Below are 13209 nucleotides of genomic sequence, written 5' to 3' on the forward strand. Positions count from 1 at the left end.
GGAGGGAAATTGCATTAAATACTTTCATTTAATTTCATATTTGCAAGGTTTTAAATGCAAACCTAATTACAAAATGTATTTATTAAACTTTTAACACGGTTATACCTATCCACAGATATAAGGCATTGGCGGCATAGCCCCTAACCTTTTTAAGCTAAAAACAGATCAATTTCTAAACCAAGGTATTTTTAAAGCTACCCTAAAGATGTCAACTGATGTCATTCATTAGGTACTATTCATTGCAGATCTCTTAAGATACAAACAAAACAAATACTCTGATATTTTATGAAAAATTTAACTTTTTGGACTTTGTACAAAAAAAACTTCTAAAAGTAATATATATTTCAAATAAATATTTTTCAATATCCCTTTAATCCGGAATACCATTACTATTAAACAAACTGAGAGTTTTAAACATTGATTATTTAGCATAGAGTTTAATGTTTGGTTTTATTATACAGATTTAGATTTTCATAAAAAAAAAGGAAAAACAATCAATACAGCAAAGATCAAGAAAAAAAAACATTATTTTGTGCCCATATAAAAAATAGAATGATTTGTCAAAATGTTGGGTCTTAATATCTCAGCAACATGATGCTTAAAATAAAGCAGCTTATAGACTAGTGCCCATTAAAAAATGACGCCCTACTTTACAATTGACCAATGATAGGCCAGTATGGATTTTAATTGAACAATGGAAATAATTTTATAGGCACTATAAGCTAATGTGCTTAAAATTAATATTCCAATAAAAGTGACCAATCTTTTACTATTTTTGACGTTGATAAAGTAATTTTTGCATGCTTAAATTAAAAAAAAAACTGTGTATGAAGCCTAATAGACCAGCTTCTACCAATAACGAAATTAATTCGGAAATAAATCACGAAACCTATACGTGTTTTTCAGCTGTCGTTGGGGGGGCAACATATCGTAAAATTGACAACCTCTCCATTTGCCCCCCAAATATTATTTTAGATTTATTTCGCTTGTTGGTTATACCTTATTCCTGCTAATAGACAGACACCTTAATATACAAAAGTTTCGTTTTTAAGTTTTAAGTGAAAGAAAAATTTCTATAAATTGAATTGTCACTGTGAATACGCGCAATTTTACGCTCACAAGAGCGCGCTTTCATGACAAGAAATCATATGTTCAGCTGTAAACTCACTTTTTAGTTTGGTTTGGTATGGTGAAAAAATAGTTAAAAAGTAAAATTTTAATTTCAAATAGCAGTGATATTTATATAGAAGTATTTCTTGTTTATTGAAGGATGTCTATGTAACAAACATAAAGTAATCAAGAAACATTGTCATATTATTATTGCCAAAATAAATTGTGTTAGAATATATTATATAATTGTAAAACATAATTGATGGGTTATTTTGTAGTTAATTAAATGTCTAGTTGTGTATTTTAAATACAAGAAAAACAATAGATTAAAGAGGAAATTCAGTTAAGTATTTTTTAGGCTTTACTAATTTTATTGAATTTTTTTTTCAGATATTAAATGCGGATTACAGATGTATTTCTTTATATTTCCCAATTATTTTCAGGTTAATATTTTTTATAAGCGCATATTTTCAATAATTAGGGTCCTGAGTCCGTCAATAGGTTACGGTTAGCTCTTTTCATTAATCTAAATATGTTAAAATTGCCCCATCGATTTGACACTTGGTTTGGGTTTACGGCAATCCTTATACTAAAGTAACAGGATGTCTGTGTGTTTGTACCGAAAGATCTCGCTAACCGCTGAACCGATCGGGTTCTCTTTAACAGAGTAGCTTCTCATAGGTCCCGGGAAGGTTTATAACTATTTTAGGGGAGGGTACCACCACCCTCCCAAGAGAAATCGCCCCTAGAAAAAAATCCCCCACACAAAAAAAAAATTTAATTTTTTAAACAAAAATTAAAAATGGGGGGGTCTGGTAGACATAATGAATTATGGAAGAACTACTACACTTATACTAAAAATAGGAAAATGGGGGGGAGGGGCGCAAGATTATGTGAGGATGTGGTCCACTAAACAATTACAGGAATACTACTGGAATATGTTCTTTGGAGAAACTAATTCCAGGATTTGCCAAGTTTAATTACAAGATTTACTAGATAACATATCACAACCCAATTTAGGTGTGCTTACAATCTTGCTTACAAATCTTCAGATAAAAGCAGCGTTTATTATTTATTAGAGTAAGCGAGACCGACAGAGAGATAAAGAAAAGAGGAGAAGGTTGGAGAAAAAGAGGAAAAGATAAAGAAAAAAAGTAGAAAAGTGAAATTAAATAATTACTCTCCCCCTTCCTAACCCATCTTCACCTAAAGAGCTCCTTGAGACCCTAAGGGCTAGTCGCTATTAGAAACAAAAACGACAAAAAAAAAAGACGAAAGAATAGCAAAATATGAACTGGGAGGGAAAGAGATAAAAATAAAGAAATTCATTATTTATAAATAACATGTAGCTACAATAATGTTAGAATCTTATGGCTGTTAGGAATCAACATCCTAGGAAAGGAAGGACTTGCAAACTTAAATAGAGGGCTTTTGTGTGAGGATTAAACTGATAATCACATTCAGACATTGTGCATTTTAACTAATTTTACCTCAAAATCTATGTATATTATTTCTTTATACATTCTTTTTATGATTTTTAGGTTATTCTTTTCTTGGAAGCTGTAAATTAGTTTTGTAGTTTTTATCATGATTTTCATAAAACCTCCTATAGTTTAGTAGTTAGGTACGATTTAGAAAGCGTAGCAACTCTATAATCATTACTAAAATGTCCGTACAACCATTTTAAACATGTTGATTTTTTACTTTTTTAGCAACACATTTTTATGTGATCTAATCATCCGATTGATCTGATTTTTGGTATATCGATTTCTGGGACAACAAAGTATAGTGTTATAAGCGAAATCCTAAAAATGTAACTATTTCCATAAACATTATCCTGTATCAAGCAGTTTTTCAACAAATTTACTTATAATTTTGCTTTGACTCTTATACATTTATATTCTGATTATTTAGTTCTGACACTATACAAGTGGTAATGTCAGTGCTTTGCTTTTATGGATGTTGTCATCCTTGTTAAAATTTGTTTTAGAGAATAAAACTTTCAAAGTAAGTCTTCAATAGCTAGATTTACGTTAACTGCTTTCAAATAGAATATATGTGAGGTTTCAATGATAACCTATAACATACATGTTTTATTTTGAAACAGATTCAATTTATTTCATCTCGTAAAAACTCCTTTTTAATGGCGAAGTTTTTCTATAATTAGGGGGGTTGGTTCGTCCCAAAGTCCGTACCTCCGTTCGTCACGGACAGTTAGCTATTTTAGTTAATTTAAACAGGTTAGAATTGTCCTGTCGATTCCAAATTTTGCATGGTTATTTCTGTAGTAGTTAGGCACAATTTAGAAAGCGTAGCAACTCTACAATCTTTACTAAAATTTCCGTACGTCCATTTAACTTTATAATACTGATTCCTAGGACAACAAAGTACAATCTATTTAGCGAAGTATCTCTATTCTTAAGTCCTAAAAGGGAAGTATGTCCTTAAACAATATCATGTTCCGTTACAAAGCTTTGCTTTTATGGATGTTGTCATCCTTGTAATCTATAAAAACCTACCGTAGATAAAAAAAAGCAGATGGAAATCTGTAGGGAAATACAAATGGTTGTCGAAATTTTGATAAGTTCATTAAAAAACATTTGCATATGTATAAAAGTAGAGATATTCTAAACCCCGAACCACTTCATTATGCAATCTACATTTTCCTGGATATTTTGTCTACGGTAGACCATAAGTGTACAGCTTTACAGTACATTGTTTCTATTTGTTAAAGCAACACATATGATAAAAGAAAAAGATTCTGTTTAAAGTAAAATGCTTATATTTCAATCAAAATCTATATTTTTGTATTTTTTACCGATCCACTTCATTATGCAAATCAAAAGAAAATCAACGAGAAAACGTTTGTTTTGCACTTTTCTCCAATTTTAAAAAATAATTCTGATAAAATAACAATTTTTTAAGGGATTTATGCATTAATTATAATGAAAAACAGTTTAAGGTAGATTTTATTGATTTTTCTAAATAAGAAATAATTGAAAAAAAGAAATTCTATCCCTATCACTTTAGAGGACAGCTGCCGACCCCCAGTCTTATGGATGAAGCTAAATACATGTAAAAAATATAAATTTGCCTGAAAAGTATACAAAAATGTTTTTTGATGTGTTAAAAAAATCCATTTTAAAATCTTGATTTTGAGGATGATGGCCTTTAAGATGCTCTTACTGGTGGTGATGGTGAGCTAAATGTTATCAAAGTGCATGCCCTTGAAGAAAACTTACATATTGAACTATGGTCCAATTTTTGTAGTCATAGCAGCCTCCAGCCAAGCAATATTAAAAAAGAAAAAAATTGCAACTTTAATTACTAAAATTCATAAAGTAAATAATGTAGTTTTTAGATAATGGTTATATTTCATGTCGAGAGGCTCCACTGGAGGCTGCTATGACTACAAAAAATGGTACATAGGTTAATAGACAAGTTGTTGTAATGGTCATGTACTTAGATAAAATTTAGCTCACCTTCACCACCAGTAAGAGCATCTTAAAGGCCATCATCCTCAAAATCAAGATTTTAAAATGGATTTTTTTAACACATCAAAAAACATTTTTGTATACTTTTCAGGGTAATTTTTATCTTTAACATGTATTTAGCTTCATCCATAAGACTGGGGGTCAGCAGCTGTCCTCTAAAAAGATAAGGATAGAATTTCTTTTTTTCAATTATTTCTTATTTAGAAAAATCATTAAAATCTACCTTAAACTGTTTTTCATTATAATTAATGCATAAATCCCTTAAAATATTGCTATTTTATCAGAATCATTTTTTAAAATTGGAGAAAAGTGCAAAACAAACGTTTTCTCATTGATTTTCTTTTGATTTGCATAATGACGTGGATCGGTAAAAAATAAAAAAATATAGATTTTGATTGAAATATAAGCATTTTACTTTAAAAAGAATCTTTTTCTTTTATCATACGTGTTGCTTTAACAAATAGAAACAATGTACTGTAAAGCTGTACACTTATGGACTACCGTAGACAAAATATCCAGGAAAATGTAGATTGCATAATGAAGTGGTTCGGGGTTTAATATCACACAAACACAAACCAACTCATTAGCATGCACAATCACATTTAGGACCTCTAGATGAATTCTTTTAGTTTCAATGTGTAAGTTGTACTTCGTAATCAGGATGTTAATTGCCATAGGATTCACCTGAAATGTATGGTTATTGATGAATTTATGTTAATTTCTTAATTAATTCATGTATTACAATTAAAGAAGTAAAATATATACAATTATCACTCTACAATAACTCTAATAAACCAACAACCTCAAAATAGCATCAGGCACTATAAAGGGTTGTGAGTAGATTGCAAAAAGGTGGATTTTAAGCAAAATATTTCATTTATAAATCATTTTCTCATCCTTTGTATCTCGGGCAGTAAAACATAGATCAAATATAAGCTTAGATTACCTGATAATTATTTTAAATCAACTAAATTTTGTTAAAAAGAAGCTATAATAAGTTAACAACATTTTGATGAAGAATTTAAGTTTAAAGTTGTAAGAAATAGTTTAATCAAATGCCCTTTCCAAATCTGAAAATCGCCTTTTAAATGAAATATATATTTTTTAGTAGAGAGGCTACTCTATGATTTACTTTGTCTGTTTATTAGTCTGTCAGTCAGTCCGTAAAGCTATGGGGGGAATGTGATTCTCTCGGCTGCTATTAAAGATACATTTTTTATGAAGATTCCTATTACATATGCGCATTTAGTCTATATATTGTTTTGCCTGTCTGTTTGTCGGCTATGCTTCAAAAGGCATAAGCCTTATTTTAAGGTTTCATGATTTTCCTCGTTTTTTTTTGCACATTATAAAAAAATATATTCTTTTATATGACTACTGAACATTTTTTTTATAACTTTCATTTGTCCATTCTCTACTTATGGATGGTGTCATCCTTGTTGTTAAAGTAATAACTTCGATTATACCCTCTATTACCCACGGTATAAGGTGTGAAACCAACCCTTTCTTTAAACATATAACTTAATGTAAAAGCATAAAAACAATTTGGTGCTGGATGTAATTGTTTTGGTCTATGCTCTATATCTGTTTATGATTTATATAACTAAGTGAGTAGACATTTTCATTTTTTTTTTAAAATATCCAGTCTACTAAATATTGCATCTCTGGTTTGTGTGAGTAAAGGAGGAAGTGCCTAAAGTGTCTTTCTAAAAGCTTTACATTAAACTATCAATAGAGTTTTACACAGCATCCAAAATATCCATTAGCTAACAGAAGGGGTGAGGGGGAGGGAAGGTAGGTAAGGGGCTGTCCAATATATCTCTCTATCAATTTATAAACATATTTGTGATATTATTAGATTGGAATATTTTGTCAATGCTTTTTGGTCAGTTTGGAAGGGAGGAATATTGATTTAATTTTTCATGATTTAAGATGAAAAACAGAAAACTTAGATCCTTTACAGGTTTAGTAACAACAATCTGTAATGTTTTAGATTAAACAAACCAATAAAAAGTCATCACGTAGAAAATCTTAAAAAAGCCATAAATGAAAGATGTACACATTTAGTTTATAGAAATTTCCCTTGTAAACAAACTATTTTACTATTTTTAAAAGCGAATCTTTTCTATAATTAGGACTGGTCCGTCCGTACGTCCGTAACTGTTATCTCTTTTCGTTAATTTAGTCATGTTAGAATTGTCCTATCGATTTCAAACTTTGCATGGTGATTCCTGTAGTAGTTAGGTTAGATTTAGAAATCGTATTCCTTACCAGAATGTCCGTACATCCTATAAATGTTAGGCCTTTATAATGTAAGTATGTCCTTAAACATGTCAGTAGTTTTTCAACAAATTTACTTTTAATTTTGTTACGAATTTTATACATTTATATTCTGATTATTGAGATCTGACATTATACAAGTGTTTGTCCTACCGTTTCATGTGATGTCATCCTTGTTTTCAAATAGACATTTTATTATCCTGTTATCTTTTTCTATCACATTGTTGTTACTGCGCAGTAATTCCAAAACTTTAAACGTTGTACACTTTAAATCATTTTTAAAGGTTAAAAACTCCTCTAAAATTCTCTAGGGCCTATTGATTTATTTCCATGTTCAGTTACATCTTTGTATTTACCAAAGTCGTCTTCCCATTTCTGAAGAGGCCTATATTACTGCGGAGCCTTATCCCTACCTAGTACTATCCCTCCAGTGATGTTCCAATCCTTAACTAACCTAAAATAAACATGAAAATTTTGTTTTTTTCCAAAGTTTTTTTTTAATCTCCATAGAGCAAATAAACAATTAACAAGGGTGACAACATCCATAGGTAGCAAAGCTCAAAATTTATTGTTAGACATCTGGAAAAAATTATCTTTTGAGAATGTTGAAAAGACATAAATGGAATAAATCACGAAACCTTTTAAAAATGTATAATGTCTTTTGAAGCATTACGCTAAGAAATAAAAAAACGTAAAATCTAGGAATCGATCTAGCACCCCAACCAATAGCAAGTCTTTATTAAACTTGGTGAAAATATGTAGAATATTGACCTAATTAATTCCTAAAAATTCCAGCCGTTTATCTTGAACAGGAGTTGAGCTAATCATGAAAACTTGAAAAACTAGGAATCGATCTAGCACCCCAATCAATATACAAATCTTAACAGATGGACAAAACAATGTATAGATTAGATGCACATATGTCATAGTAATCTTCACTAAAAATTTCAGCTGTCTATCTTTAATAGGAGCCGAGAAAATCACGTTTCCCCCACTTTGTCCCTAACAGACGGACATTTTAGGATCAATACAATGGGATGATATTCATTTATATATCAATGAGAATAATTCTAGTGCAAGGAATCCTAATCCTGACCTTATCAAACCCATTGCTTATGTCAACAATGCATCTGAAATTCCAGCCATAAAATTTCTAGGTGTTTACTTTGACCCTAACCTTAATTTTAAGTATCATATACAGAAATTAAATGAAAAGCTCTCAAGAGCTCTCTTTATATTGAGACAATGTAAAAAAATTCTAACTAGGAGCGCACTTAAAACCTTATACTATTCTATATTTCATTGTCATTTAATCTATGGAATTTTGATTTATTCAAGCTCGTATGAAAGTAACTTAAAATCTATTGAAATCAAGCAAAAGATGGCAATCAGAGCAATTACAGACTCTCATTATATAGCCCATACTGGTCCACTATTTAAAACAATGAAAATTCTACCATTTGAATTGTTAGTGCAATACTTTAGAATTAAATTCATGTATGAATTTAAACTTAACATAGCCCCTTGCTCATTTTTTAACATGTGGAAAACACGAGGACATATGTCCCAGGGTAATATTAGACTTAGAAACCAAGAAGATTATAGCATCCCATTTGCCAGATTAAACTTGGTTAACAATCTTCCACTTTGTACTCTTCCAGCCACCTGGAATGCGTTTTTCATTAACAATAGCTTTATAGTGGAACAGGCAACTTCTAGATTTAAATTTTATAAAAAATTGAAAAGAAAGCTTTTAGACAGTATTGTAGTTGCCTGTGACAGGCTATTGTGTCCCTCCTGTGACCTTAACATTAATCTATGATTGTACAAGTCAACCTGTAGCTTACCTTTAGATTGCCTAAAATATATACATTTTTTATAATCGCACAGAGACCCTATTTTTTCTCCACTTTCCTATCCCCCCCCCCCCCCTACTTTTCCGAAACATCCTTCCTTGCATATTGCTGTATATAGTGTACATATATTACTTATATAAAAAGACCGCTTAAAAAAAACATTTAAATCGAAGTCTAAAATTAAAAGGCTGTCAACACCGCCCTCAGGCGTTTTTCAGTCCTTGGATACTTGTATTATATTGTGTTAAACCTATAGTATTCATTGTTTATAAAAATAGTTTATTAATAAATTCTTAATGCAATGTAATTACCATTTATGAATGTTGAATATTAAATGTATATGTTGTTTTGTCCCAATAAATATTTGAATTTGAATTTGATTTGATTTCGAATTATAGAGTAGCTTCACTACTAACAAGGAGGTAATCATACATAAGAAAAAAATAGTGAACATATATGAGGCATAAAAAATAATCAACAATAAATTTCTAAATAATTTGTGTAGCGCAGTTACTATATAGATAGAGTATTCCCTACGTGTCCTTATGTATGTAACTGCATTTATGTTCATAATGGATTTGAGCAGGACAAAATCATCTTTTTCTCTCCTTAAGATTTATATAAGGCAAAATACTTTGTCTTTTTATATTTGTAATTTTCTCCTAAGCATTAAAGGTAAAAATTTGGGCATCTAGAGAAGAAAGCATAACCGAACGACAGAGAGCCACAAGTATTTATTGAGTAACTGTGCTATAAAAAATAGAACAATAAACAATATAGATAAAAAGGTTGACTTCTGGCCGGGTATAAATATCTTGTTTACCAGAAGATAAGGTCAGTCTGTGTACAAAATGCGTCCAATCTTCCTGTTTTTATTATTCTTGACAACGATAATATACAGTTATGGAAATCCTACTTTTAAAGGTATGTGAGGGGGACGTTAAGAGATAAAAAACATAACCTTTATTTGTATTTTATTATAATTTTAATTGGGCTTTTACTAAGTACATTGTTGGTAAGATGGAAGAGAAAAGTCTATCATAAGTCTTTTTTAAAATTTTTGAATTCAACTCACCTATTCTAGAGAGATTTTATGGTATTTTTTTTTTAAGCAAACCCTCATTGAGAAATATTCAAGCAATTTATAAGTTTGTGGCAGTTTCCTTCAATTTAGCCTAGTCAAGCATGTAAACCACCATCTTACTTTGAAAAAAAATTAAAAGAGGGGGGGGGGGTAGTTTTTTGTGGTCATGTTCTACTTATCTATATTTTCCCCTTTATCTTGCAAAGTGGATGTTTTCTGTGCCAGCTAGGAATATTTGGGAAAATTACCTATTTTCAAAAATTTTAAAAGTAAAGGCTTTTTAACTAACATATTTTCTTATCTTAGGCTCCAAAAAGTTGGAGAATATGAATGGAGAGTACCTGTTGTCAAACAATCCTAATCCTGACAAACCTTTCAATACTGACTACTCTTCTTATGATGGGGTCGAATACTTTGATGTCTACTCTCCACCTATCACCACTAAGTAAGTTAATATTCTTTCTGTTCAAAGTAAGACAACATTAAATTGGTTAATTTTTTAATTGGTTGTTAGAGGATTTTTCGTAAAGGTTGTTAATGAGATTCAAAGTGACTTATATAAAAGTTAATAAAATTACTTGAAATGTTTCACTTACTAAATGTATTAGATTTTAACAGGGTTTTGATAAAATTTATGTATATCTTTTTCTGGATTAAATTGACTCAAAATACAATTTTTTTAAATCCACTGAATTTAGTTTATGATACACCATATCACAGATATGCTGAAGTTTACTGGACTATGATGCAAGCTGTTCCGCTAGATCCTGCTCTGGTGAAGAGGTTTGATGGCAAGGTTATGGCTATTGTAGGATTTGAAGCAGATCAGGTGAAATGTTTTTCTATACTAAAATACAATGTAATAATGTGTTTTTTAAATATCTTTTTATCAAATCTATCATTAATATAAATTAGGTGTTCAAAAAAGAAGATGGAGACCAATCAGTGCCAATCACCTGGGCCTACAATCATCATTTCGAAGCCTACCTCATGGGTGCCAACTCTGAAATGAAAAAAGTTCCAGCAAATATTGCCCACAAGGTTGGCCACTCTTATGGTCAGAATGTTTGGCATTCCTTTCTGCGCGAAGATGTAACTGATGAGACTCCTGATTCAGGTATTCCTGTATCACAATGGTTTTCAGAGGGCAATGGTGGAGAATGGAGAAAGTCATTCCATGGATATCCAAAGGGAATGGCACAGCTGATTGAATCACCAACTGCATTCCAGATTGAACCTATGCAGATTGATACTAGAAATAGAAAATATAATGGAACAGATTTCAAGCCAGATATCTTACCACAATCTTCTGCTGCTCCTCCTAATGCCAGCTACAGTGGTCTTCTGGAGTGCCCCTGTGCCACCAGGATTGAGAAGAATATAAGTGTCTCATATGAAACAACTCTTCAAGGCACATGCAAAACAGAAGTCCATAACTTGAAAGAATGTGTTGATGCTGCCGACAATGTAGGTATTTCTAGCATAACTGTAAGTAAAGAAATATCTGATATTTCCAAGCCTTCAGGATGTTTTGCCATAACTGGAGCAGATGGTAAGACCAGTCTGTTCTATAACACTGAGTCCTCAAGCACTGTCAATTGTGGAGGTGGCAGTTTGAAGTCAGGAAAAATTGTTTCAAACCCATCAAAACTAAGTGTCAAACTAGATCTTGACTCATCAACATCAACAGTTACCATTACAATGTCTGGTCCAGATGGAAAATGGTTTGGTGCTGGCTTTAATGCTTCCAACTTTGCTATGTCTGACACTCCTTACACAATAGTAGTTGATGGAACTGGAAATGTATCTGAACGTAAGCTTGCCAACCATGCTCCAGGATCTGTGCTCAAATCATCTATCAAAGTAAAGTCAAATCAGGTCACTGATGGTGTTAGAACTGTTGTCATGGATAGAGACTTTACTGGAAAAACAGTTGATCATTTAACCTTTGATTTCAACATGGAATCATTACCAATGATCTTTGCGAGTGGAACAGATGGTACATATGCTTATCATGGAACTACAAAAGCAGGAGGAAATTTGAACTTAAATTCAATTGGAAGCCCTACCTGTATATGTTACAAGGGAGTCTCAGGCACAATTAACAATGTACCTTTCTCCAAGAACTGTCTGCCAGAACCTAAGTCTGACTTGTTAGCTACTAAGAACCCAACCTGTTTTGTTGATACCTACCAGGGTGGTCTTGCTTGTTGTCATCATCAAATTGTTCTCCTTGACAAAGAGCAAGAACAGCCTCAGGAAGAGATGACCTATCACATGAAATTTAGATTCTGGTTCCAGGAATACACAGAGAATACTATCTTTGGAACCCCATCCCATCAGAATCTTGTACGTATGTACTGGCAAACAGAGGCCTGGTCAACTGAGTATGATGTTATCAAATGTAATAAGGACACTCCTGCTGAAAACTGTGTTTATGAGATTAAATCTAACTTTACTGTTAGGGACATGATGAATGATTGTGATGTTAGAAAGAATCCTTCATGCTGGGGCAACACTACTGAATATGATGGAATTAACATAATTTATGCTGCTGGACACTGTCATGCCCCTAGTTGTATCTCCATGGAACTATACAATGCTGATACAAATGAGTTACTCTGCAGACATGATCCTGTCTATGGAAAGTCACATGAAGTATTTGATGAGCTTGGATACCTAGCTTTACCCCCCTGCCTGTATGGACCCGAGGATCAAGGTTTGATTCCCCCATCATTTTTATCCTACGATACAAACCTGTACTCAGTAAAAAGAAATAACAACACCTATGCCCATTATGGTGAGATGGCATCCTGGCAAATGAGAGGTGTACTTGTAAATAGACCATAGTAACTGTATTTATAACCATCATAGTTATATCTATCACTATATTCAATACAATAAATTCTAAAATAATTTTTAATCTTATATAAATTAGGGAATCTACATGTGTCAAGAGGGTTTCTACTTAGCGTGTTGAGGATAGGTTAACATTCTCATATAAAATTTAAATGCTCTTCAACTTTATTTTTTCTTAATTTATAAATAGCAAATACGCCCCTTGAGACCTCTAGAGGCACTTGAGGGGGGGGGGGGTTGATTTTTTTGGGGGGGTTGGGGGGTTGAAGGATATTCTTCTCTGAGCGATTTATCTTGGGGGGAGGGGGGGGGGTTGGTGATACCCTCCCCAATAGTAGTTATAAACCTTTCCAGTACCTATAATAGGCTACCCTGTAAAGGAGATCCAAATCGCGTCAGCGGTAAGCGAGATCCTTCAATACAGGCAGACAGATAGACATAGATTCTGTTACTTTTATATAAGGATTTACGGTGGTTTTAATATTCCAACCACTCCCCCCTCCCCCCCCCCCCCCCCCCAATAAAG

The 13209-nt window shown here is 32.1% G+C and overlaps 1 protein-coding gene across 2 annotated transcripts; it reads left to right on the plus strand.

Moving 5' to 3' along the window:
• The first annotated feature begins 1498 nt into the window (after positions 1–1498).
• On the plus strand, positions 1499–12741 carry LOC145319393 (uncharacterized). 2 transcript variants are annotated; one of them, XM_080161510.1, is made up of 4 exons: positions 1499–1553; positions 10131–10269; positions 10545–10653; positions 10740–12741. In XM_080161510.1, exons 1-4 carry the CDS (start codon positions 1508–1510, stop codon positions 12672–12674), a joined length of 2229 nt encoding a protein of 742 aa, XP_080017636.1. In that variant the 5' UTR covers positions 1499–1507; the 3' UTR covers positions 12675–12741. The 2 variants fall into 2 exon arrangements, with proteins under 2 accessions (XP_080017636.1, XP_080017635.1); XM_080161509.1 differs by lacking the exon at positions 1499–1553 and adding an exon at positions 9546–9664.
• Positions 12742–13209: the final 468 nt, after the last annotated feature.

Source organism: Acartia tonsa, chromosome 5 (assembly GCF_053477335.1).
Source record: "Acartia tonsa isolate MP-2025a chromosome 5, ASM5347733v1, whole genome shotgun sequence".
Classification (NCBI taxonomy): Eukaryota; Metazoa; Arthropoda; class Copepoda; order Calanoida; family Acartiidae; genus Acartia; species Acartia tonsa.

Bases quoted from the DNA above. Each gene is read 5' to 3' on its own strand.
- LOC145319393 (XM_080161509.1), top strand. From the start codon at position 9,592: ATGCGTCCAATCTTCCTGTTTTTATTATTCTTGACAACGATAATATAC. The intron at 9,665-10,130 runs GTATGTGAGGGG...TTCTTATCTTAG, and splicing joins TGGAAATCCTACTTTTAAAG to GCTCCAAAAAGTTGGAGAAT. The intron at 10,270-10,544 runs GTAAGTTAATAT...ACCATATCACAG, and splicing joins TCTCCACCTATCACCACTAA to ATATGCTGAAGTTTACTGGA.